General features: G+C 41.4%; 1 protein-coding gene and 1 long non-coding RNA gene across 2 annotated transcripts in view; one reads left to right on the top strand and one right to left on the bottom strand.

Annotated features, from left to right (window-relative positions):
• LOC120409703 lies at positions 1-21,203 on the bottom strand. Its single transcript, XR_005601465.1, has 5 exons — positions 21,029-21,203; positions 15,071-15,152; positions 14,134-14,243; positions 5,768-5,894; positions 1-1,003 (listed from the first exon to the last, which is right to left on the bottom strand). It is a non-coding gene; the product is annotated as an uncharacterized LOC120409703 (long non-coding RNA).
• GLCCI1 (glucocorticoid induced 1) overlaps positions 20,105-24,219 on the top strand; it is a 54,372-nt gene continuing 50,257 nt past the window's right edge. The window contains 2 exon segments of the mRNA XM_039549262.1: positions 20,105-20,797; positions 20,800-21,064. Coding sequence (XP_039405196.1) covers positions 20,672-20,797; positions 20,800-21,064 — 391 coding nt within the window. The 5' untranslated portion in view covers positions 20,105-20,671.

Here is a 24,219-nt window from a genome sequence, read left to right as displayed (position 1 = left end):
ACCTCCTCCAGGTTCTTCACCATCACTGTCTGAGATAACCTTCTAATTACGCCTGGCACCATTTGTGAGCTTTGTGATGGGGATTTTTTAACTGAAAAAAAGAATTAGGAATGTGAATTGTGTTTTGTGTATGATATACATGCTTTCATAACTTTTTCCTAATCATACCATGAGATGTAACACAGCCTGGTAGTGCCTGCTAAGGGTTTTGGTCCAAAGAAGAAGCACTTTTCACTACACAGCCTTCAGATGTAACTCCATGGACTCCTTTATTGATATATGCAGCTTTATATGACCCCCATATTTATATGGCTTCTATGTTGAGAAGCTTTATATTTCTCCTGTGAACAGTCATCTCCCCTAATCCATACTGGATGGAACAATTTGAAAATAACGTTATTAATGGGAAGGTGGTCACACAGAAAGTATAATCACATTTGATTTTAGAAAATAATAATAAACTGAGCATGCTGCCTGGATCTTACTTGCCTAATTCCCTTTTACAAAAGGATATTTGGGCTATGGATAATTTATAAACAAATAGTATTATATTATTGATCTCTAATCTCCACGGTTACTGGGCTCCTCCAGTTCCATCTTGGCTTCTACGTAATTAAACCTCGTTGCATGTGTAAAGCAGCATGAGCCAGAGTAGGCTGGAAATGTGGGAATTATTACAAAACACAAAGAAGGAAATTTCCTTTATTTTACACCTTGGCATAAGTGACAAAGCTGTTTTGTCTTTACACATGGAGCTGGTGAATAAAAAGCAATGTGCTCAAACACCATAAACCAAGTTCTTGCAAGTAAGAGTGCACTGAAGTTAGTGGTGTGCTGGTCAGATTTAGGTGCTGATCTTTGTCCATGGTGTTGTTATAGACCTTTCTGGAATTTTCCACTTGTCATACTGGGATCGGTGAGAATTCCACCAGCTTGAGAGTCACTCTCTTATAATGCCACTTTAAAGTGTACAGTTAAGTTTTTAAACATTTTTTTCTTCTTGCTGTATGAAAGACCCAGACAACCAACAGGAGTGTTATTATTATTGTTAAAAAAATAAAGCATAAAAATACCTATAGATATAATGCTAAGTACCCTAAAATTGAGCTTTCCCACACAACTACCTCTATTTTTCAGTTACAGTAATCTCAGACAGTTCTTGGAGCAACAGTGTGGGAAACTTTAAAGCAAACTTTGGTGAAGTTTACTTTTTTAACAAACGTTTTCAATACCCTTCTATGTCACCTTTGAACTGACCAGAAGCAGGTTAGTCCTCTTCTAGATACCTTGAGTCCAAGCTGTCTAACTACTTTAAAATGCAAATAGAAATTAGTGGAGGAAGTTTTTGGCTCTTGATTGAAATAACTTCAAAAAAAGAAAATCTCTCTTAGTCTCCACATGCTGATTATTCTTTCACTTTTCCTTATCAGGTTCTTTTCTGTTTACTTTTAGTTTCCCTATTTCTGGATTCAGTTTCTCCTAGTTCCATCTTTGTGGAATATTTATCCTGCTACGAGCTATTCCCCAAGGCTGTGGATATCTGCTTTCCAATCTAACTGCAGAGGTAACTGCTCTGAAGGACATGGCCACCTTTTCCGTGGCAGCTACCAGCGGGGTCACTGACTGCTCCTTCTCCTTGCATTCCTGCATATTTTCAAACAGTAAGGTACTGCCTGTTAGCCTAGTCAATATTTTAATACTCTCTGGCCACTCTCCTCTCTGTCTATTTCATAAAAGGCACTTTTAAGATTCCTTCCCAAATAAAGCATGTTAATGATTTTTTTTATTCTTTTTCCATTGTAAGTTTACTCCCAAATATGGTATTTTTGGCATGTGTTGTATCTCTAAGGCTCCTAGTGGAGTGGATACTTACAAGTAGGAGTAGATATTAAAAAGAAAAAATGGGATTTGCAATGAATGTTCTTCCACATAATGCATCTCAGAAAAAGTAGCAAAAATGAAAGCATTTAAATGCACAAGAGCCATAAAGTTGTTAAACCAAGATGCTTAGGTACTACTGTAGCCACAGAAGGACCATAAGCAATAAAGATCCACTTTTGGAACATGAAGTACATACAAGACTATAGAAAACAAATAATTCGACATATGGAAAGAGAATTTGTGGATGTTTTTGACTACAGGAAATCTCAAAAGTTGACAATAGGAGTCATTCCAGAACTGCAGTTAAATGACACTTCCATGAAAAACAGTGAAGCAGCAATATAATTCTATGTTTCTACATAATTGCATCATTCCCTGCCCTGAATGTCTAATTACCTGAAAAATTCCATCTTCAAAAGGAAAACAGTGGCCAAGATTCGTGCTCAAATGACCCACTAGTGAGAACTGAAAATTGGGGTTTGCAAAGTCAGGTCTTTGGAAATTACCATGAGATGTATATATTAAAAATTATAAAAAATGTCTCCAGAAATCAGAAAGACTAGTTTTGTCTTCACTCCTTCCTAAATAAGAATAATAAACTGCAAAATATGCAAGGCTAGTTCACATTAGAGAATTCTCATAAATTATATATTACATAGTTGGACATTAAACTGTTAATACAGGAAAGCTTCAGAGTATGGGTTTCCAATTTCCACTTTATGAATTTTTGTCAGCACAGCTTCCTGTGGTCAGATGACGTATCCTGTCAGTGCCAGGCTTTTTTCCCAAAATACTTAATTGAATTTTAATGACGTGCAGAATCTCACACACCGGTGCTTTGTTGAAAGGCAGTGCTAGAGACCATTCCAATTTTTTGTTCCTGATTGTACCTTTGTGATTTCTTACTATATTAATTCTTGTAAGCACGTCTAATTTTCTCACCGAAGACTTAACCACGTGAGCCTTAATTAAAGACATTAGCAGTCACGGAACAATTAACGTAAGTCTTCCACAAAAAGAATTGGTCTGCAGGGAAGAGGAGTTGAGCAGTGAGTGTACTGTGTGCTAGCACTTTATTTACAGAGGCCACGCTGAGAAAACCCAAAATCAAATCAGTAATAGTTTGCCTAAAGAAGAAACTATCAGGCTTCATGGACTGAGACACTAAAGTCGTCTTCTTGCCTATTATTCTTGATACACAGCCACTGTCCTGGAGCTTAATCAGAATTCATGAAGCTGCTAAAGTCGAGAAAGATTATTGATCTTATTAAAGATGTAACAGCACCAGACTGAGAAGATGGAGCCTCCAGAGGAAAGAGAGGATGGAAGCCTCCAGGGGAAGCTGAAGCAGCTACACTTCACTCACTGTCTGTTTAGCTCACACTGCCACGAGAAACCAGAGGCATTTTTCTTTCATAGATCAGGAGCTTAAAAGCCAGGGCACAACTGCCCCGTGTTGAGCACCTACATCTCTCCACCTACAGCTGCAAAGTAGCTTCCTGGTCATCATCAACAATGTTTTAATTAACTTTGGAGGCTTAATTTCTTCTTCAGTTAATCCCATCTAATGGTACTGGAAACAAAGGAGTGGCTTAGGTGTAGCTGGATGGGAATTTAGAAATTGTAGGTTACAAGGACATTACAGATGAGCTAACTTGACTGACAGAGCTGGTACTAACACAGAGAAATCATCTAGGTGTACTTTTGAATCCTAGGGTTTTTTCTGTATTAACTCTAGAGTGCAAATTAATTGCTATATTTATAGAAAATGATGAGTGATAACAGTGGAACTAGAACTGGGGGCATTTTTTTTTTCTATCAGTAGCCAAACTGAAAAAATAAATTAACTTTGTTTAGACTGACCCAAAATACTTTTTCATTTTTTCATGAGGAAAAGAAAAACTGCAGAAGTCCCAATTCGAATAAGCTGTTTCTTTTGACAGGAAATTTCTTGTTTTATTCAGAAGTAACTAGAACAAAAGGAATCAAAACACTCAGTTCACAGAAATTTAGAGTTGGGGGTTCCCCCTGTTGAACACCTGCATGGTTAGGCTGCTTCACTCACTAAGATGCAAGAAACTAGGTTAAATTTGGAGGAATCTTTCAACCTCAGGAGCCAGGATATTTGGAGTTGAACCTCCCTCAGTCCTTCCTGCTACAACTCTTCCATCCTCCCTCTATATAAAATGAACAATAAATATTAGGTTAGTCAGAGCCCATCCTTGTAAGACACAAACTCCTTACTTCTGTTCCTCGTAATTTTTTTCCCACTGCCAAAGGATCAAAGGGTTGGAAAGAAAGGTGGCACAGAAGGAGAGGCACTGGCTCTGGCCTCCCTTCCCTGTCCAAGGAGGGCAGAGGAGCGTGCAGCTGGACACTTTCAGGGTGATGACCTTGACCTCCTCCTCCCCTTTCCTGTGCCCTGCCCTTGGAGATGCTGCTCCACCCTGATGTTGCATGCACAAAATACACCAGTATCAGGAGGAGGGAATGGGAACCTCACCCCAGAAAGGAATATAACATGGTAATTAAAGGACTAGTTTAGGTAGGAAATTTAAAAGTTCAATTCAAATAATCTCATTAAGAAGAAGGTCTTGGCCATACAGTTCCCAAGTTCTGCATCATTCAAGTGCCAGGTATTGCATCAAATGAGGCACAAGCCTTTTCATTTCCTCCTCCAGCTTTATTTATCTAGGTAAAAAAGCTAGCTGAAACTATTTGGCAAATCTGATTCAGATTAAAGTGGGGAGAAACTAAACCCAGTACTTTTGATAATTACTGTAGTCATCTAAAACATTCACCCAGCTGAACACCACAGTGGTATTCTTACAGCACACCTGTGCAGGCAGGATTGTCAAGCTAAACTGGAAGTCGTTTTATCTCTCCACTGCAGGTGAAAATTAAAACTTAAAACCAGAAAGAAGTAACACATGTCTCCTGGCCAGCAACCACTCTCTTGATAACAGGTGACATGCAGCTGCTCTTATCAGGGTAAAAACTGCTACCAGAGAGCTAAGAAAGAATTTTTGGACTAATTTCCATTGCAAAAGGTGGCAGATTGGTGCTGCATCAGCTGGGTGAGCTGTGCTGCTTGGAGCAAGCCTTTCTGGCTCCCTACTCTTTCCAGAAACGGTGGTGTGTCCTTATGTGCCAGCCCAGACTGTTCTTTGGTTGGTGAGGGGGAGCCACATCCTCCAGCGGGGAGAAAGAAGCACTTGCTCCCTGTGAGCTGGACCACAGCTATGCTGTGCTCATGTGCTGTGCAAAGGGCTCATGATGTGCTTGAATTTCATGTCAGGGATGTATTTCCCAAAAACCATGGAGCAGGTTAATCCTTCAGTTCCACTGTGTTATTCAGGTAGTGTCATAGATAATTTTTTCACTTACAATGTGTAGGTTCTGTACTTATGATCTATCTGACTTACTTGAGAGACACTTAATTGTGAAAAGGGGACACAGCTTCATCAAGAAAGTAATTAGAAAAAGGCCATCTCAATATTAACAAGTATTTATGGAGTATGCCCCATTGCAAAGATGAATTTTATTCTGATTTTCCTACATTAGAAAAGCAAACTTTTGCCTCTTGCAACACTCCTTTGAAATCAACCTTAATGGTTTCTATGGAGTGAGGTCTAACCTTATCTTGCAGCTGTGGATCCACGTGTGTCAACCCACAAATGTCATGTATGTTTTAGGCAAATAATTTCATGCAAAGTGTTTTATTTCAAGACTGAAACATTGTTCCAGGACAGGTAGTATAGGAGTGAGGCCAGGTGGGTGGACCTCTGAAGGATTTTTTCCAAGGCAAGGAAGGGACCGTGATAAAGCTCTCTCTGATCTTCTAGATGTGATTGTAAAATGACCAATGAAGAGAGAGATGACTTACTTTAAGATACAGCAAACACTGTGTTCCCACTGATAATCCATGCAAATCCACTGTCTGTAGAGCATTATTTGTCCTGCACAAGGAGTGCAAGATAATCTCAATATATTGGCTGAGAGACAGGAAATATCTGTTCAGAAAAAAAAAAAAAAAAAAAAAAAAGGCAACAGGACAACTATAGAGTATGTACTATCAGCAGTAAGTAAACTCAAAAATAAACACTTGAAAAGGGCAGAATTGCCTTAGATGGGACTTCCTTGTCTTTCCAGAGTAAACATACTATAACCAGTACCACTATAACCAGACATCTTCTTGAGAAATCATACATAGTTTGAACCATTTAGGATTGATTTAGGAAAACATGAAAAAGCATCTCATAGAAAATCCATAGACATAGTTTTATTGGTGCAAATAGGTACACATTTTCTCTATGGATGTCACACGCTCAGTAACTCAGGAGGAAAATAAGATATGTGGATACAAAACTTAACTCATAATTCTGACTCTCATCATCCAATTAATTTCTTGTAGAAGTTTGTTTCTCAAATATGCCATGGACTACACCAGACTTTTGATGTACCATTATTATTTATAGGATAGCAGTAGATTGAAATCAAGGTTTCTCTTTCCAAACTGCTGATACATAACAGAATTTGGCACATCAACAAACTTCTTTGTTTATCTTAAAAGTCTGTTCATGTAAAAGAATAAGCAACTCCTTTTCTCTACTGAATCTATATGAATTAAAAATAGTGTCCTTATATAATCAATGTTTTTCTCCTAAAGATTCAGGTTTCCTTGTTCTACAGAATACTTTTAATTAAGGCACACCCATAAACACTGGAATGTTGGAGGATGATGTTTTTTGGAGCTGCTGCTGTGTGCTTGTGAGTATGCTACACACTTAAAAGAAAATGGTGGTTTCAAGATAAACCCAAATGTCTTATAACAGCTTTTTCTGTACTTTTAATTTCTGCTACTTTTGAACGTGTTAAATTTTAGTTTATATGTAGGCTCAGCCCAGTACTTTTCTACCAAGTGTGTAGGGGAGTGATGCACTACAGGCTGTAATTTAGGGGCAGGTTGGAACTGCCTGAAATATGTGTGTCTTCATAATTTATTCCTAAAAAGCTATTATTACCTGAACTCTCTCTAGTTTCAGCACTAAATATCCTTTCCTTCCCTCTGCACTGGGGTAGAAAGGCGGTGGGAGGGAAGCAAAGTTATTTTTACTCCTGTGGCTGCCAAGCTGCATGCCAGAGGCTCCAAGAGCCCACGCAAGCTGAGGGATAGAGCTGGGCTGCCAAGGGCTGTGCTAGCTCTGGGCAAAGCAGAGAGTTTCCAAACACTAAGACATCCTCAGAAAGATGGTGTTGGACTACAGGCACACTCAAAGCCTAAATACTAAAAGCCTACCTGCCTATTGTAAACATTTAAAAGTGAGAGGTGTGTATTAATGTGGTGCTCAGATGTCACAGCAATGTCCATTCCACGCATCAAATCCAATGCCTGCACCAAAGGACCAAAGCAATCCCACCTGTGTATGTATTACTGTTTCTAAATACTTTTCTACTGCAAAAGCTCAGCCAGTGGGATCTTTGCCCTCATAAACGTCATGGTTATTTTTACATAGTGGCATAGCCCCTCCTGTACAGCTATTTAAGTTCTTAAGTTTTTCTATGAGACCAATGCCTATTAAAATTCTTTATTTGCATATAATAAAGTGGGATTTTAGTGTTATTTAGCATAGCTAGCTTGTATACATGGCAAATAGCAACAAAATACAGAAATTTAAATGTAATGAACTGTTTGAGGGGAATGTGTTAATGAGAACTCTTCCTTGGAAAGCTTGCTGCTTGAAAGAAGGAAGGCTGTTTTATCTGGGAACTTAAACCTCCATATGATATGATATGTGATATGTTCCAGATTTTTGGACTATTGGATGGACAAGGTGAGCTTCTAAATCTTCCCTACTCCATGTGTTTGATTGTGTCACTGCTAAAATTAGGCAGCAAGAAGCTTAATTTATAGTAATGTAAGAATGAAAGCAGATAATGACATTTACACAGCAGTTATGGGCTGTTCATCCACAGGGCTATTGAGCAAAGGGGGAAATGCCTGGGACCTGGCAAAACACGGACAGTAAAAGTGGACTTCCACTTGCATAAAACACAGAATAGGACTTGTGATTTTATTTTCAAAATCTCTTTGTGTAAACTCAATTATTACTATCTACTAGGGAGCAATTTTGAAAATGTCATCTTGTTTTCATGTACACAGACACATATTTCCTGAGTGGCAGAAGACAAAAACTGGATCTCTGAAAGTTGCTTGAAAAATAATCAGTTCCCACACAAATTCAAGATAATATTTAAACTTTTTGTCACTGCCCAAGGATCTTAGTATTATTTTACACTTCAAACACGAGACTGGAAAGAGTTTTGAAATTTTTACGTATCTGTCACATTGATTCAAATTACATTATAAATTTTTACATATCTATCATATTGATTCAAATTATGTAATAGCTTCTCCATGTTTAAACCCTAAAAATAGGTTTAATTTATAAATACAAATATTTAATTTAAATAATGCTATTCTGAAATCAGCTTCACACACTTCTGCCTCTTCTTATCCATGTTATCAGTTCTTTCTTTTTCAAGAGAAGATCTAATTAACAAATCCACGTTCTTTCTCCTTTCATTCACTCTCCCACTTTCTTCTCTCACTCCCAATCCCTTTTCCTGGCAATTCCTATCAGATTTTCATTTTACACCTCCTCCTTTACCAGTAATCCTGTAATTTTCTATTTGTAGGGTTTTTTTTCCTTGTTCTTTTTTGTCATTACTCTTCACAAAAATCCCAGTACACATGGAATGATATCTGTCTCATCTACATTTTTTAAAATCCTACATTTCACCTAATTTTGCTCTCATATTTCTGCTGAGTTTTCCTCCTGTCTATAAGTTTTAAAATAAAATAATTCATTGCCTGAAACTATGACCTCAGATGGCTTTCTGCCAGCTTCACCTTTTCCCAAGTTGTCTTAAATTTCAGCTGTGTACACCCTACTCAGCTCTTCTGAGGTCATTATTAGTGATGTGGCCAAATCTCAGGACTCCTTCCACCTCCACAGCCTGTGATGTTAATGATCATACTGTGACTCAGAAATATTGTCCTCTCTTGATTCACTGTCGAAAAGATAGAAAGGTTTTTTTTTTCCTTTTCTTGTTTTCTTTTTCAAATCACGCCAATTCCTTAACCTTTCTTTCAGCTGTGGGAGACCTCCATCCTAAATTTCAACACATTCCTTACCAGGCTCATTTTTTACCTTTATTCTACTTGTGTGTTTTTCTAGGTGATTTCTTGCAATTTCATCAATGCAACTGTCATATCTAGAATGCAGCTTCTCCACTTTTCATTATCCATACCTGATTTCCCCTTGAGCCTAAAACACTGAAGTCAAGATAAGCTTCCTGAATTCTCTCTCTTATTTTATCAGCCTCTCTCTGTATCCTTTCCTGGCATTCCTCTTCAGTGCCATTTTGAACAGAAGTTAGGAGCATCCACTGGGCACTCATGTATAATCTTATCTCGTATCTCACTGTGCAGTTTGTTGTTCCAAGCTGACAATGCCATTTTCAGTTGCCCTTACATTTTTGTCTCTCAGAAGTTCTTTCATATCTATCTATCTATCTATCTATCTATCTTGATCAGGCTTTCACCTAGACAACTATGCCCAAAATGGACTTTTAAAAAAGACTATGAAGCCTTCCTTCAAGGCTATCTCAAATGCCCCTACTTTCATGATGCATTCAGGAAACAGAATTGATATCAGGCTGTGGCATTTTCAGTGAGGAGTGCTTGTTTTAATTTATTTGTAGATTTTTAAAAATACTGTATGGTACGTTTCACAGTATAAATATCTGAACTATACTAAATACATACTCTTCCTCTCTTGCTCCCATCTTGTGGGTATTTTTTCTTCAGTTTTTCTTATAAGTACTGCAAGTTTTTTGCGTTAAGAAGTGCTTTGTGGGCATGCACAGCAACCAGTACAATATCCCATGATATGACAAATAATACTAACTTAGTTTTTTTTAGCTCTACTCACATGACGCTGATGAGATTTCAAAAAGCCCTTACTCTGCCCAGACACCCGTAGCAGCATATGCACAACAACAAGACTCAGTGCTAAATTATATGATGGCAAAAAAGTAATTAAGTTCAAAGATGTCAGATGGTTTGATACATTAATATTGTCAACTCATTTCATAGCATTGAAATACTGTAAAAATGTAGTTTGAAAACAAAATCTTTGCAGTATTGCACACTTCTATCAATATCTTTTCACAATCAGGATCTCACCCCTGTTTTTAGGATAGTGATGTAGATAGGGATTCTCACTGATGCCAGTCAGAACTGTCTGTATCAGGACAGAAAAAGGGGATGAAGACGTATTTATTTTCTGTGTATATACAATGCCAGACATAATAGGATCACAAGTAACTAACTAATAGGTAAGAAAATAGATGAAATAAAGTTGGTTAACAAATATTTTGAATTTAATTTCTTAAAGGTGTGAGAATCTCAGACCATTTCTGATCAACATATTCTAATTTTATATAAACAAAAAAAATACCAAATACACAAAGCTCAAGCCCACTGGATTGCATAACTTATAAATCACTTCAAGAGAGATAAGTGTGAAAGGTGATATGAAAGTGCAAGTTGTTAACCACCGTTGCAGCTGACTGAGTGTTTTGTTTATTCTCTAACCAGATTCTGCTTTGGGAGTCTGTACCACAACTAATTAACCATAATGCTTTATAATTGTATAAACAGAATATGTAACAGATCTTTATGATATATAATTAATTCTGCCCTTAAGGAAAGCTTTTATAAGTCAAACCATGTGCTGTTTGAGAACTGCCTCTTTATGTTCTCCCTTAGAAGGCAGGTATATGTCCCTGCCAGCAGAGCTCTGGGAACATTCTAGAAAATAATGTTCGTTAAGGCCAGCCAGGTGTTTTCTTGCAGACTGACTACTGGGAGCCCCATCTCTGAAGCTGAGGTGGCTGCAGCTGCCTCTGCTCCTTCCTTTATGCAGACTGCAGTGAGGAAAGGCACTTTGGTACAGAAAATTTTCTGTTTTAAAGATCAAACTCGCTGTTGTCATGCAGTAGTTATTTGTCTAATCCTGAGTTTTGTCAGCCTTACTTTTCTGTATTTTTTTGTGTATTAAATTCCAGGCTGAACTCGATCATTGCTGCAAGACCAGAACAAGAACCCAGACAAACACAAATAATTTGTTTCTGGATTATGACCCATGAATAAGCACCACTCAATATGGTTAGAAGATGGCCATTCTCCCATCTGCTGTTTGATGCGCTTGACCTTCCTGTGGAAAAAAAGAAAAACCAACAACAAATGGACACACATGAGTTCAGGAGACCTGGGAGGTCAGACACCTGATGCCACTGCATGAAGACCTTCTTTCTTGAAGTGACAGAACAGACAACATCCATTCCTAAGACTTGTTCAATCAAAGGTGTGAGTCACCCTTACATTGGGCCTAGAGCTTTGTGTGCCGCAGGCCAGAGCTGGTAGCAAAATCTTGAAATACCATGCTTAGCAGAGCTGAAAGTACAGTGAAAGACTCCACTAGGCTGTTTGCAGAGAGACCCTATCTTTGTAAAGTGCTAATCAGAGCCAGCAAATTTCCAAGCATCCCAAGGTGAGAAACTCTCATCCACCTAGTACTCTGCTGATGGTCTCGAAGGAGATCCAATTCTAAGGACCACTGTGCCTTGGGACATTGGTTCACTCTTTGGACATCTTAAATGTACATAATAAAAGAAGGTAATATGAAGATAAGTTGTTTGCTGGAAGAAAAAAAGGAAAGAAGGAGAAGAAACAAAAGAAAGAGTGAGCAAAGAGCAGAAGCCTCCTTGATCTAGCCATCACTTGGCTGAATGGGAGGCACAGGTTCACATTACACTCCTCTGGAATGATAAATCACACCCTTCTTTGAGCCCGACACACCACTGGGAGGATTATCTTTGCAGGGCAGCCCAGATCCTTCTCGCTGATAAAGCTGCTGTATCTGAAGAGTATTTGGCAGAACTGTCACCATACTCACAAACAGAGGAGCTGACTCTCCTAACCTCAGAGGCTTGGTAGAGGGAGTAGTCTGCATCAGCTCCTGTGCCCTCCAGATCAACTCTACAGATCACCTATGTAACTTGGAGAAGAAAACGCTGTTTCCTTGGGGAGCTTTGAGGTGATTTTATTAATGGGTTTCCACACCTTTTGAGGTAACATTTTTAAGGTAATGAGCTTTTTTTTCCCCCATTGCTTTCCCACCCACATCCACTTCTGAATACACAGCTTTCTTCTGTCTCCTTGTGAGCTAAGAAGTCACCAAAAAAGATGTTCTTTTTTCCTTTTCTTTTCAAAATTAAGAGATACCTCTTCTTCTACCTTTGCATGATCAGCTGCACTTCTTATTCCCTTTCTCTAGACTTCTTACAATGTCACACATCATTGTTTTTCCAGACACATCTTCTGTTTAACACTCCCTCTCATGTAACAGAGATACACTGTGTATTGGTAGAGCCAAAGCCATAACTCGGTACTATAGAGGAAGGTCTTCCCCTTGAGACCTTTCATCATGGGCTTATAAAAACTGAGTAATTACATCAGAGTTCAGTTTCTGCATGATGACACTGATTCCCACTGTTTATTGGAATGCTCTATTTCCACCGGTAGTGGTTACATTCTATCTTGAGCATCAGGGAAATAATGCATGTCTACATCTACTTGGCTGGCAAGTACAAGTTTGAATTTCTTCAAGTAATGTGTGTGCTTTTTGTCATTTAGGACTAAAAAGAATATGAAGAAATTATCCAAAAGATGTGCTTCATGGGAACTGCTCTGATCTCTCAGAGAAAGAACTGTCTTTATGGCCAAATAATGCTTATAGATAGATTTCCCAAACAATGCTTTTCTTTCCAAGGCCCCATAAATCTCAGATTACTTTTGAGAGTAATAAATGTTGCAATAATGCTGTTCCTGATTACAGGCAAGACTATAACAGCTCTGACTGGTAGTGATTCCATAATTATGTTTGATTACAGGCAGGCTCTGTGCGATGCAAGGGGGTTATTTGTTGCCTTCTATCAGTCCTGGATTCCACTGGATTCCACTGGAGACCAAAAGCATGCCATGCCAGCATACACAGCTTACTCAGCTGCCTTCCTCAGAGCTTTGTCACTAAAGCACAGCATTTAATAGCAGGACCTGTGATAGTTGGGTGTGCAAAACCTTTTATGGAACTGTAATTAAGCCACTACACAACTATGTCAGTGATGGCCACTACCTAAGAGGATCCTGAATTTCAGCAGCTCTTGAGGGCTTGATCTTGTATACTTTATAGTGTGCAGGGGATAAAGTTACTCATGACTTTACTCTATTACAATGACAGTAAGAACCAAAATGACAATGAGAAATAAACTATATCTGTAACATTGTCCACGCTTTCTATTATCAAAGAATTTGAAGAAAGGAAAAGCTCCATTAAGTCAAGTAGCCCTCCCTGTGTCAATGAACAACAAAAAAAATCATGCCTTACAATTTATTCTCCAGTGCTTTGTTTATTTGGTATTAAATGACTCATGGAATAAGGTTTCCACCTCTCCCTGTGGGAGATTATTCCAGCTGCTGAGACCTACTAGCAGCTCCCTTTCTTTTTTTTCTCTTTTAATGATGCTGAAGTTTTGCATTCTGTTTTAGTTTGGGATGTAAAAGAGACAAAGGAAATTCACATCCCCAAACTTTCTTTAACATGCTATTAAAGCTTTGACATGGACTCAGAAATCCAAGGAAACATGCAGTTAAAACAGAAATGCATCATGTATTTCACTTAAATACCTCAATAGAACACTTTTAAGCTAACTGCACACTTCCTTGTTTTTACAGGTTTGTTCCTTACCGTTATGTAAATGCACTTTTATTGTATGTAAATTAGCATTAGGCAAACTCTTAAAGCCTGTTTTGTAGCTGTCACACCAACAAACCACATTTACAAATAAATATTTGTTTCTACAGGCAAATATATTACCTACCTGGAAATAATAATAATTTCCAGCTTTTTGACTCAGTGCTGGGACTCTGCTCTGGCCCCACAACCTGTTGTATGCACAGAATGGAACATTCTAAGAATACTCTGCTTATAGAGTAGCATACCCTAAAATTCCTTAAATGTGGCTCTCTAATGCATTTTATTGTTATTATTCTTACCAGGCTGCAAAATCTATTTAAAAAGAGAATATTCTCCTGCTTTGAAGATTCAGAGATGGAGTGTTTACCTCCCAGTAGTAGTTGTGGAGTCCACCATGTCACTCAACAGCATCCCATTTGGCTGGTAAAGGAAGAGTGATGATAAGTTCCAAATAAAGTTTAGTGCTGTTTGTTGTACCTAGAAAGAAAGGTCATGGTGAACAAGGCTTTATTTGTCAGAAACAGCGAAGTAGGATAACTGGAGGGGTAGAAGCAACCCAGGAAAGGACTCTCTGAAATGAAGGTTGAAGTTCCCTAACCCTCAGATTTGCCTTTTAAATCAGTATTGTCAAAATGTACCCTTATTAACACGAACACAAATCTGACAGTTAGGGCACTGGTGTGGTAAGAGCATTCATGCTTAATGCAGCTCAAAAAAAACCAACACAAAACCAGATACAGACCAAATCAAGAAATCTTAATAGAAAGATGTCAGGGACTCTACTATCAGACACTTACTACTCTTTTAATGGATCATAATGGCTTCAAATCTACCTCGTTAAGGGGATGCTGCTCATTTAAAAAGTTAAATGTCATATAAATCTAAGTACTACACAGTACATTTGTGCTTTCCTAATAGCAAGGTAACTGCTCATATGAAATGGTGCTTCTCCTTTCTTTTATTATATTGGTGTGATTGGTAATAGATATAACAATATCATTATATTCAAATTGCTACTGCTATTTGCTTACTGTTTCTACCTTTTCCATTAAAGATACGATTGCTGTACATAATATACAGTACCTAAGCACTCTGCAAACATTTTTTTTCCTCACAGATAATTCTATGATGAGCATGAAACTATTTTAAGGAATAATTATTTTCATTATGTTAACATGATGTGTTGCATTGTTTTGCTATTATTAATTATATATTTTAGATAAGAGACTGGCAAGATAAATTATAGTAAAGAACCACTGGAAGTGCCCATTACATTTGACATGGCAGGTTATCAGAATACCAACCATTTTACCATGTTTCAATCAGCTTCACTTTGGAGAATAGCAACCACACATGCTTGTCCAAAAGTGTCCTCGTAACGAATGCCTAAAGTGGAAAAAAGGGAAAATAAACCTGCAAAATCCCTCAGCTTCTCTTTTGAAAGAACTTGGGCTCAGTCCCAACTGTGCAAATCAGACTTTTTTCCAGATGACGAACTAGGGAAGGGAGATGGAGATGGTGGTTGAGTCAAGTAACCAAACTCAGAATAGTAATGTAGGGCAGGACTGCTGCCTGGAGAAAACCCAGCTTCCCATGGGATACTGTCTGACATGGTTAACTTGCTAGCTAAAGGAAAGTGTTGAATGGAATTACCTGTACCAATGAATAGAAAGAAGAACTTCAGGCTGAAAGTGGAGCTGGAAGGAAGGTTTGGTGATTTTAGCTGTGTGTTGAATGTTTGCCTTTATGTAAAAGCAGATGCCTAAGGAATACATAATTCAAAAGTCCCAAGTGGTTGGCCTATTTTCCTGAAGAAGAGAAGAGAATGTAGCAGTAGGTCTGATTCCAGATGAGATAAGACTTTGTTATAACAAAGGTAATGTTAATGGGCAGGTTCTGGTTTAAGTGAGTTATTCAGTATCACAAAAAGGCTTCTGACAGATAGGAAAAAAAAGACAATTATCCAAAATGGTATTCAGTTTTCTTAAGGGGAAATCTTACAGCTGGCTCTTACTCTGTAGTTTCCTGGCTTGTTCATTATGCAGTCCTCACTCCTAGTGACAATCCTTTACACTGAATGAAATAAAGTTAACAATAGCATTTGACTAAAAAGAAAGCACTATAATACCTTCTGGCTGAAATTCAGCTGTAAACTTGATTCTGAAATTTTCCAGTTTGTGAGTATTCATAAATACTGAGTTTGACCTAGTGTAAATACTGTTGGACCATAGGTCTAACAGCCCTTTACTTAATGCATTTTCCCCATATCTAGGAAACAAAGACATGAGAAAAGGAAATCTAACTCTTGACTACATGCCTGACCCTAAATTGGATGATCAGCAATGTTAAGGTAAGTCCTCAGTAGTGGGTTTCCTTTTGTTATTGGAAGACAACTTGAGCATGTAGAGACTTGAAAGTGATCATGAGTTGGAATTCTCTTCCCTGGTGAGTGTCAACAAAGCCAGCAGTGGGGATAATGATGTATCAGCAGCCCTGGAGAATTCAAGGGCTCGAATGCAAGGTGAGTCCCGAGAGGCTTGGGGATAGAGAGTGCTTGGCTGATCTGAGGAAATCATATCTGTACCACTGAACATTTGGGAGCTGTGAGAAGATGGAGTGTGGTTGATGAAGGCAGTATCTGTCTGTCAAAAAACCTTGTAGTAAAAATAATTCCATATATATTTTTTCGCCATTACCATCATACTCTAGCTAGAACTTTGTTTAAAGGCAAAACAGGCCGAAAACTAAAGCAACACCTCCACAGTTTGAGACAAATATTTTCTAGGAAAATGGGCCCTGCTGCTTCAGCAGAGCTGCTCAGCTCCAGATAGCAGTTGCATTTCACGTGGAGGCCCTTACTACAGGGGATGTTCCCATTCCTGCCTAGGGATGCTCCAAGTCCACAGAGGCAAGCCTGTTTTAGTTTCAGTCTTGTAATTTGAGAGCTGCAGTTTGGGTCATTAGGGGTCGTTCTAGTCTTCAGCCACATATAATGCTTTCTGGTCATCATCTCTTTCAGAATATTACTGTGATGTAAGTACTTCTTGTTATTTCTCTCTTCCCAAATGTAATATTCCTAACTGTATATTCATTATATTCATTACACATAAGTGAAACACAGGGAATGGACCTGAACATACATGAAGATAAATGCACCCATTACTATTTTGTGTTAGATGCTGTGTGAATACCTCAGAGACAGTCACAAAGGACTTGATTCTAAGTGGAATGGGCAAAGGGCAGCCAAGAAAAAACATAGACAGAGGGAGATAAGAGAGACATAACAAGAATGAAACAAGCAGGTAGATACACTGGGAGCAGAGTATTGATGGCCTTACAACCTGGTAAGAGCCTAGAAACAAAAGGTATATCCAGATTTGAAGAGTTTGCCCTCTCTAAAACCTTCAAGTAGGAACAAAATAAGGATTAGGATTGCACAGTGTCTAGTTACTGCTTAAAACGTCTCAGTTTCCATGGCTCACGTAAATCTGTTTCTGACCTCGAGAGATGAAACCATTATCAATTGATAATAGTAAGAGAGATGTAACTTTGCCTGTCACTGCCCCACTCCTTGAGTTCACTCCCTTGCTGTCATGCTCTTGCTGTGATGTGTAATGTCCACTGCTCTCAGGATGCCTCTCCCAAAAGCTGTGTTAAGGATGTCCTTGTCTCCCAGAAGGATTGAAGATTCAGAAATACCTGTTACCTCCAGTATAAACTCCCTTATGCAATGACAAGGTAGTTCCTTAAAGTGGAAAAGAGAAGCACGAAATGCCTTTTACGTGGCTTTTGAAAAGCTGAAAAGGGTATTTCAGGCAAACATGGGTTTCTGAAAGATATTAAGATTCTGATAGGAGCTCAGTTTTTACTTCACTTTCCCTGTAATATCTTCTTAATATTACAGAGCAATGGTACTCCCTGAGGGAAGTACTCTGAAACCTAGATGAAAAACACTGAAAAATTCAACAGTTGGTATCCCACTTTAAAATACAGAAGAATTCCTTCTTCATCTCTTCTGAAATCACTGTTTCCTAGGGATGTGGCATGGTGTTGTACTATGTATGCTAACTCTAGTTTAGAAAGAATTAGGATGGAAATAACTTTTGGGGAGCGAAGTCTCCCCAGTACAGCTGTTGATGTGCCTGGTAACAGTTTGGCTGGAAACAGTCCCAGTGGATCTTTCCTTCTCTGGTTGTGGTGAAGGCAAGTGAAGTGGTGGTTCAGTTTGGACGGTAAGGCTGTGGCATGGTCCTCAGCTTGTTTGGAAAGGAAGACTTGCTACTGATATTTTACACTGACATGCCCTGTGGTTTGGGGTGTGTGTGGGCTCTTATTTTGGGGCTTGTGGGATTTTCTTTGTCAGACATTTACCTTGTCTTTATGCATCTATTCTTCCTATCTGAATACCTTGCTTGTTTGATGTGCAAGAACATGGAAATTGTAAAATTTAGCCATTGTAAAATAGTATCTAAACAGACAAATTCAAGAGTTATATTAGTTCATCCTTATTTTAGTCTGATGTAACCCTGAGCATTGGCAATAGCCGGAATGTATCAGCTATTGTCTCAGTCAAAGGTGTACTTTCTTTCTCAGCTGACACCAGATGATTTTTGGTCTGTAAGACACTACTGTGTCAGCAATGTTATCTGACAAAGTTACATATATAGGAAAATGTGCTTACTGTTTAAAACTCTACTGATATTACTGTGGGCAGATGGCTACTACAGGTGAATGCTTTCCAGTCATTTTGAGCCCAGTGCAGCAAAGCAGAAAAAAATAAACTAGATGGACTTCATAGCTGTGATTAAGCACAGTGCAAGATCCTTGGGGGAAAAAGTCTCTACAGCCCAGTTGTACAAACAAATTTGGTTCATGCTAGCAGAAAACAAAAAGACCGGAATAATGGAAAAATACATGGTTGCTGATTTTTCTTAAAATGAATTTATAGGAGTGGTTTTGTTGACTGAGCACATGTTCACACGGGTGTGCGGTGTATTATTCCAACCCTTTCTGTAACATAACCGCGGTGACTGCGTCACATGGTGCTAGTGCAAACAAAGTCTCACTAACAGCCCATGAATAGAAGCATTTCCGGAGAATACAGTTTCTCATTGGGACTATCAACTGATTCCTGTGCTACCAAGTGATAAGGATAGCTATGGACAGCGTTGGAAGTATAGAGTAAGTGTAGTAATCTGAAATGTGCAAGACAAAAATGAGTGTTTGTTATATAATCAAAAAGGATACAAGGGATATAGTCCATTCTGTCGCACTTTTAATTGATTACTGATTGGAAGGCAGCATCTAATATAGGAGAGTATATCTTGTTAAATATTGTACTTCTATCTATATTCCATATCCTTTTTGTTCTCCTAATGTCTGAATCTGAAAGGCCATCACTGAGCTGACTTCCTCCACACAGCAAGACTCCCTGCATTTTCCCTTCTCCTCCATTACCATCCTATTTGCATCAGATCCAAAATAAGCACTGTTTTCCTGATGGACTCAGCTCAACTTATCTTTCTGATCTTACAGCCATTTATTTTCTTAGCTATTAAGCTACTCATCCTAATCTTCATTTTGTTTCTCATTGTCTCAGGTTATCAATTCATCTAATGGGATCTCTTTTTCCTAGAGCAAAAGCACTTTTAAAAAATATCACTGTAAAACTTTTTATTTTCCTCTTGTCATTTTCTGAGAGGTGCTTTTGGATGTACATCAGGAAAAAAAAAATAATGTTCTATATACACTTATAGGAAATGATGAAACCACACTTATTTAGAATTTGAAGAACACCTTGATTTTTTTAACGAAAGTAAAAATACTGTCAAGGTTTGATGGACGTGAACAGACTTTGTTGCAGGAAATTCTGGCTGTTTCTCAGCCTTTCCTGCATGGGAGTGGAGTAAGAGGGAAGACGCAGACAGTCCTCTGGGAATAGGGATAGCGCAAGATTTGGTCCAGATGAATGGCTCTCTTAAGCCAGCGTTAAGTCGGCACCCCTGTAAAGTCCACTTTGAATTCAGCAGCACATCTTTGCACCTCACCCAGCGTTCCCTGGGGCTGTACTCCCGCGTTCCGCCTACGGGCGCCGCATCCCGGAGCTCCGGAGCCGGGCCCGGGCCCCGTGCCCGCCCCTCCCGCCGCCGCCACATCCCACTTCCCCGGCCCGCCTCCCGCCGCCGGCCACGCCCCCGCCGCGCCCGCCGCTCCCATTGGCTGGCAGCGAAGAACGGCAGGGCCCCTGGCCAATGGAACCCAGCGCTGGTGCCGCGGTGGCGCCCCAATGGGCTCGTGCGCCCCCCGCCCCTGCCCGTCGCGGCGGGCGCCGGGGCTGCGCGGTGCCATTCGGAGGGCGGGCGGCGTGGGGAGCGGATGGTGCTGGCAGCGCCCTCCCGGGCGCCGGCGGGGGCAGGAAGCTGGAGCAAGAGCTGGCTACGAGCATCTCCCTCCCTCCCCATCCTTCCCCTCCGGCTTCGTGTCCCCTCGTCGTGCGCTGACCGCCGACCGCGCTGAGCCGGCAGCGCTGTACGATGTGAGCGGCCGCTGGGCTCCGCAGCGCCCCCGGTGCTCTCGACGCTGGGGCGGGCAGCGATGGCCAGAGCCTGGCGTGGAAGCAGAGCCGCCGTCGCCGATAGGAAGCGCCGGGGGCAGCTGGGCAGGCGGCGCGGAGACTCCCTCGGGCCGTGCAGCGCTTGTCCCGCCCCGCCCCCTCCCTCCTTCCCTCCCCTCCTCCTCCTCCTCCTCTTCCCCCGGCCGGTGCAATGCGGGGCGCTGGGGGCCGAGCTCGGGTGCCCCGCAGCCGCCGGAGCGAGTGACCCGCGGGGTCTTCCGCCATCCCCGCCTGTCCTCATCCAGCTCCTCGCAAAACCCCCCCGTCCCACCACCAGCCCCCGCCGCAGAGGATGAGGCGCGGCGCCGGCCGGGTCCCTCCACCGCCGGCACGGCCGGGGGCCCCGGTTAACGGCGCCGGGGGAGGCGCGGCGGGGACCAGCCGACTGCTCCAGCCCATCCGAGCTACCGTCCCGGTAATCAGCTCCTGCGGGGCAACCAGCACAGCCCGACTCGGTCCCCCTCCGCCTCGGTGGGCAGCAACACGGGGCCGGGGGGTGGCGGCGGGGGTCGCGGCGGAGCAGCCCCCCACCGCCGCCCAGCGCGAACGCCGCCGCTGGCGGCGGGCGGCGGCGGAGCGGAGCCGGGCAGGGTGAAGGGCAGGCAGCGGCGCTCGCCGGAGAGCGGCGGCAGCAGGAGGAGCAGCTCACCTGAGAGACGGAGCCCCAGCTCCCCAGTGTACAGAGGTAAAGCACCGGGAGAAAGCCGGTCCTGCTTCCCTGCCCCGCGGGGGTGCTGGCCGGGCTGGGGCCGCCCAGCCTCCGGGCACCCTGGGCTCTGCTTTCCGCTGTCGGGCTGCGCCCTGCCTTCCCCCGGGCCAGCGGGGGTGGGACACTTGGCGGACTCCCGTCCCGACGGGAGGAGCCCCGCTGGAGCCTTAGGGAGCGGGTCGGGGGGCGGGGGTGAGCCCTAACCCCCCATCCCCGGGGCAGGTGGCGTGCCCGGGTTTGCTCTGCCAGGAAGCGGGAGGGGGGAGGAAACACTTCATCCCGCCGCCCTCCCCCGGGATGGGGGGAGGCGACCCCTGAAATGTCATCCTCCTTCTTGGGCAAGGTGAGAATCCTTCTCAGGAAAAATGCCCCAGTGACCCCACCCGCGCCAGCCTCGGGAGGAGCGGAGGGGGGCGAGCCCTGGGGCCGCCGGCGGCCCCCCTCCCTGGGGGAGAAGCAGTCGGGGGCTCCGACGGCGGTGCTCCTGCCGCTTCTACCCCTGCGCTCGGGCTCTGGCAGCGGAGGTGTGTAATAGGGAAGCGAGCCTAAAATTAACTCGCTTCCCTGTCTCCAGCTGTAACTATTTAGTAGGGGTGATAATGGGTTAGATTTATATCTGGGGAGTCACAACCCAGCTCTGAAGTGTGTGTTAAAACCAACCATCAAATGCTCTTCCTTTCTGTCGAACTCAATTTCTTAAAAGACTTGCATTTTTATAAGATCATAGGATAAAAAATGAGGTGTTTTCAAGCACAGGTTCCAAAACAAGGAAATTCCCGTATTGAGGTGCTTAAAAACAAGTCTTCTTGTGAATGCTTGAGACTGTAAAAAACTCAAGCAAACAAAACCCACTACAAACCAACCCAAATAACCAAAATAGGCCTGTAAAGTTTAAAACGTGAAATTGATTCCCAGCAAGTCCAACTTAACCTGCATCAGGTTGTCTGTTGAATTACTGAATGTGTTAAAGTGGCAGTGGCCATCTTACCTCCCCCGCTCCTTTCTGCCTTCCCCCATCACTTGAGCAGTTGAATGAATCTGACTAAACGCACTTTTTATGTTGTCCTGCTGTAGCTGGACAACATAAAAATACCCCTTGCTTTTTCTGTCCCTTCCATAAGTCTTACTGCGTGTGATTTCTGCCAGTATGTGTTGTAGCAGTGGAATCTTACCTTCTCCCTTTTTTAGTTTTTATGTGTAGTAAACCCTTGCTATCTGTAGTATTTGATACTTGGGCAGATCTGTCATCAGAACCATCCTAGGTCAGGGACAGCATTTTACAAATGAGCAAAATGTCACTGCCAGTTACAAATGGAGTTAATTTGCCCTATGCATCTGCTTATGCAGATGACCTAATTGATTGTGTTATAATCGGAACAGAGATACTTCATAATGTATTTTTCAAAAAGTCCATTTCTGCAGAGCGTTTTGCATGCTTGAAAATGGAACTGAGCTTCTGTGGTTTTGATTCATTCAAGCTCTACTTAAAATTTTAAAGATCATATTTTTCCCACTGTATGGAGCACTAAATGTAGATTTCCTCTTTGCCTCTTAAACCTTTGGAAAATGCTAATGGGAAATGAGGAAAAACCAAAATATATGTGCGTACGACTAGTGGTGGTGCTGATGATGAGCAGTAAATTATTTAATTATGGGAACCCAGAGGAAAACATTGTAGTGGTGCAGTGTATAAAGGCTACGCTTAAGGTGTATTGAAGAGGGAGGAATGTGGGCAGTTACCTGCAAGCAAGAAAAATACTGCAAAGCTGTGAAGTACTTCATTAATGTGTATGAATTTTTTGTTGGAGGGGAAATTTTAATTTTGGAAAGTGGTTTCAGTCTTCTTCATCTGTGGGCTATTTTAGCCTTAATAAATCAGCCTATAAATTAGTACTGAATGACTTTTCTGTCATTAAACTTGTTTGAGCTTGCCTCCTGGTGAACCGCGTCAGCAGCACACAGAGCTTGATTTGGTTTAATGAGTGCAGTGTATAAAATCATAAATGGTCCGTCGAGAAATGCACCCTGTAATCTGTATGCACTGCAAAGAATTCCTTCCCCCTCCTCCAGGTCAAGCCAGCTGCTGCTGCAGAAGCTGACATCCTCTAGCAAATCCTGAATGAATGAATGAAAACAACGTGATCGCCCTAATAATGACCACAATTGCACACGTCAACAGCTTTATTTTACCGAAATACAGGCACCATTTTCTAGCAGGCGAGAGTAATAAGATACTCTATTTCTTCAGTCTTGCAAATGAAAAAAGGTTACCAAAGCTCCCCTTCATCTGCCCCCCACCTTCCCCCCCCCAAACCTAGAGCTGTTTTTACACAATTTGGAATATAGTTCCATGCCATGGGGCAGTATTTTGTCTTTGTTTCCCTGCTTGTTCTCAGCATTTTAGTACATGATGTGTGGACACTAAAAATGTGTTTGTAGTCTATATGGTGATAATAGTATATAGAAAATTGATTGCTGAACTGGAGGGCTACTGCAGTAATAATGGAGGACTTGAAAAAAAAATTTAAATGTTCCATTTTCAGACATGGACCATTTTGCTGTGGCTTGTTAAACAATGCTGCTCCAGCTATTTATAGTTGTTATCAGTATGCAAGTCTTGGGGAAGTGGCTTGATTAAGTTTTTTTGTCAGTTTTTCAAAGCCATTTCCCACTGCTGTAAAATATGAGCTTAGGCTCTAGGTTTAATCCTGTTGTTTTTCTCACCAGTGCAGGAGATGTGTTTGTCTTTGGCTCTGCAGTCTGACTTGGATTGTTTCACGAATGTGATCATTCTGGAGACTGCTTCTGATTCTGATGGATAGATGTTACTCTCTTAAGACACCTGTCCCCTCCCCACCTCCTTTCAGCCTTTTTCAGTATAGATTCCTTGATCTGGCTATTCTGCTAAGCCATTTTGTGTGGATATTTTAGTGATTTGCTAGAGGTCCTTTTATAAAGGAGATTTCTGTGAAAGCACTCCAGCTTTGAGCTTCTACAGGTCAGAGCAACTACCACTGCAGGCACTGACATCACTACTACACGAATGAAAGCAGCATGATCTGTTTTTTCTCCCATCATCATGTTTTCTACCCCTTCTTTCTAGTATGCTGTAAATGTTTTTATTCTGTAGC

This window comes from Corvus cornix, chromosome 2 (assembly GCF_000738735.6).
Source record: "Corvus cornix cornix isolate S_Up_H32 chromosome 2, ASM73873v5, whole genome shotgun sequence".
In the NCBI taxonomy this organism is placed as follows: Eukaryota; Metazoa; Chordata; class Aves; order Passeriformes; family Corvidae; genus Corvus; species Corvus cornix.
The sequence above is the reverse complement of the archived record's forward strand: the minus strand, read 5'-3'. Positions and strand labels throughout refer to the sequence as shown.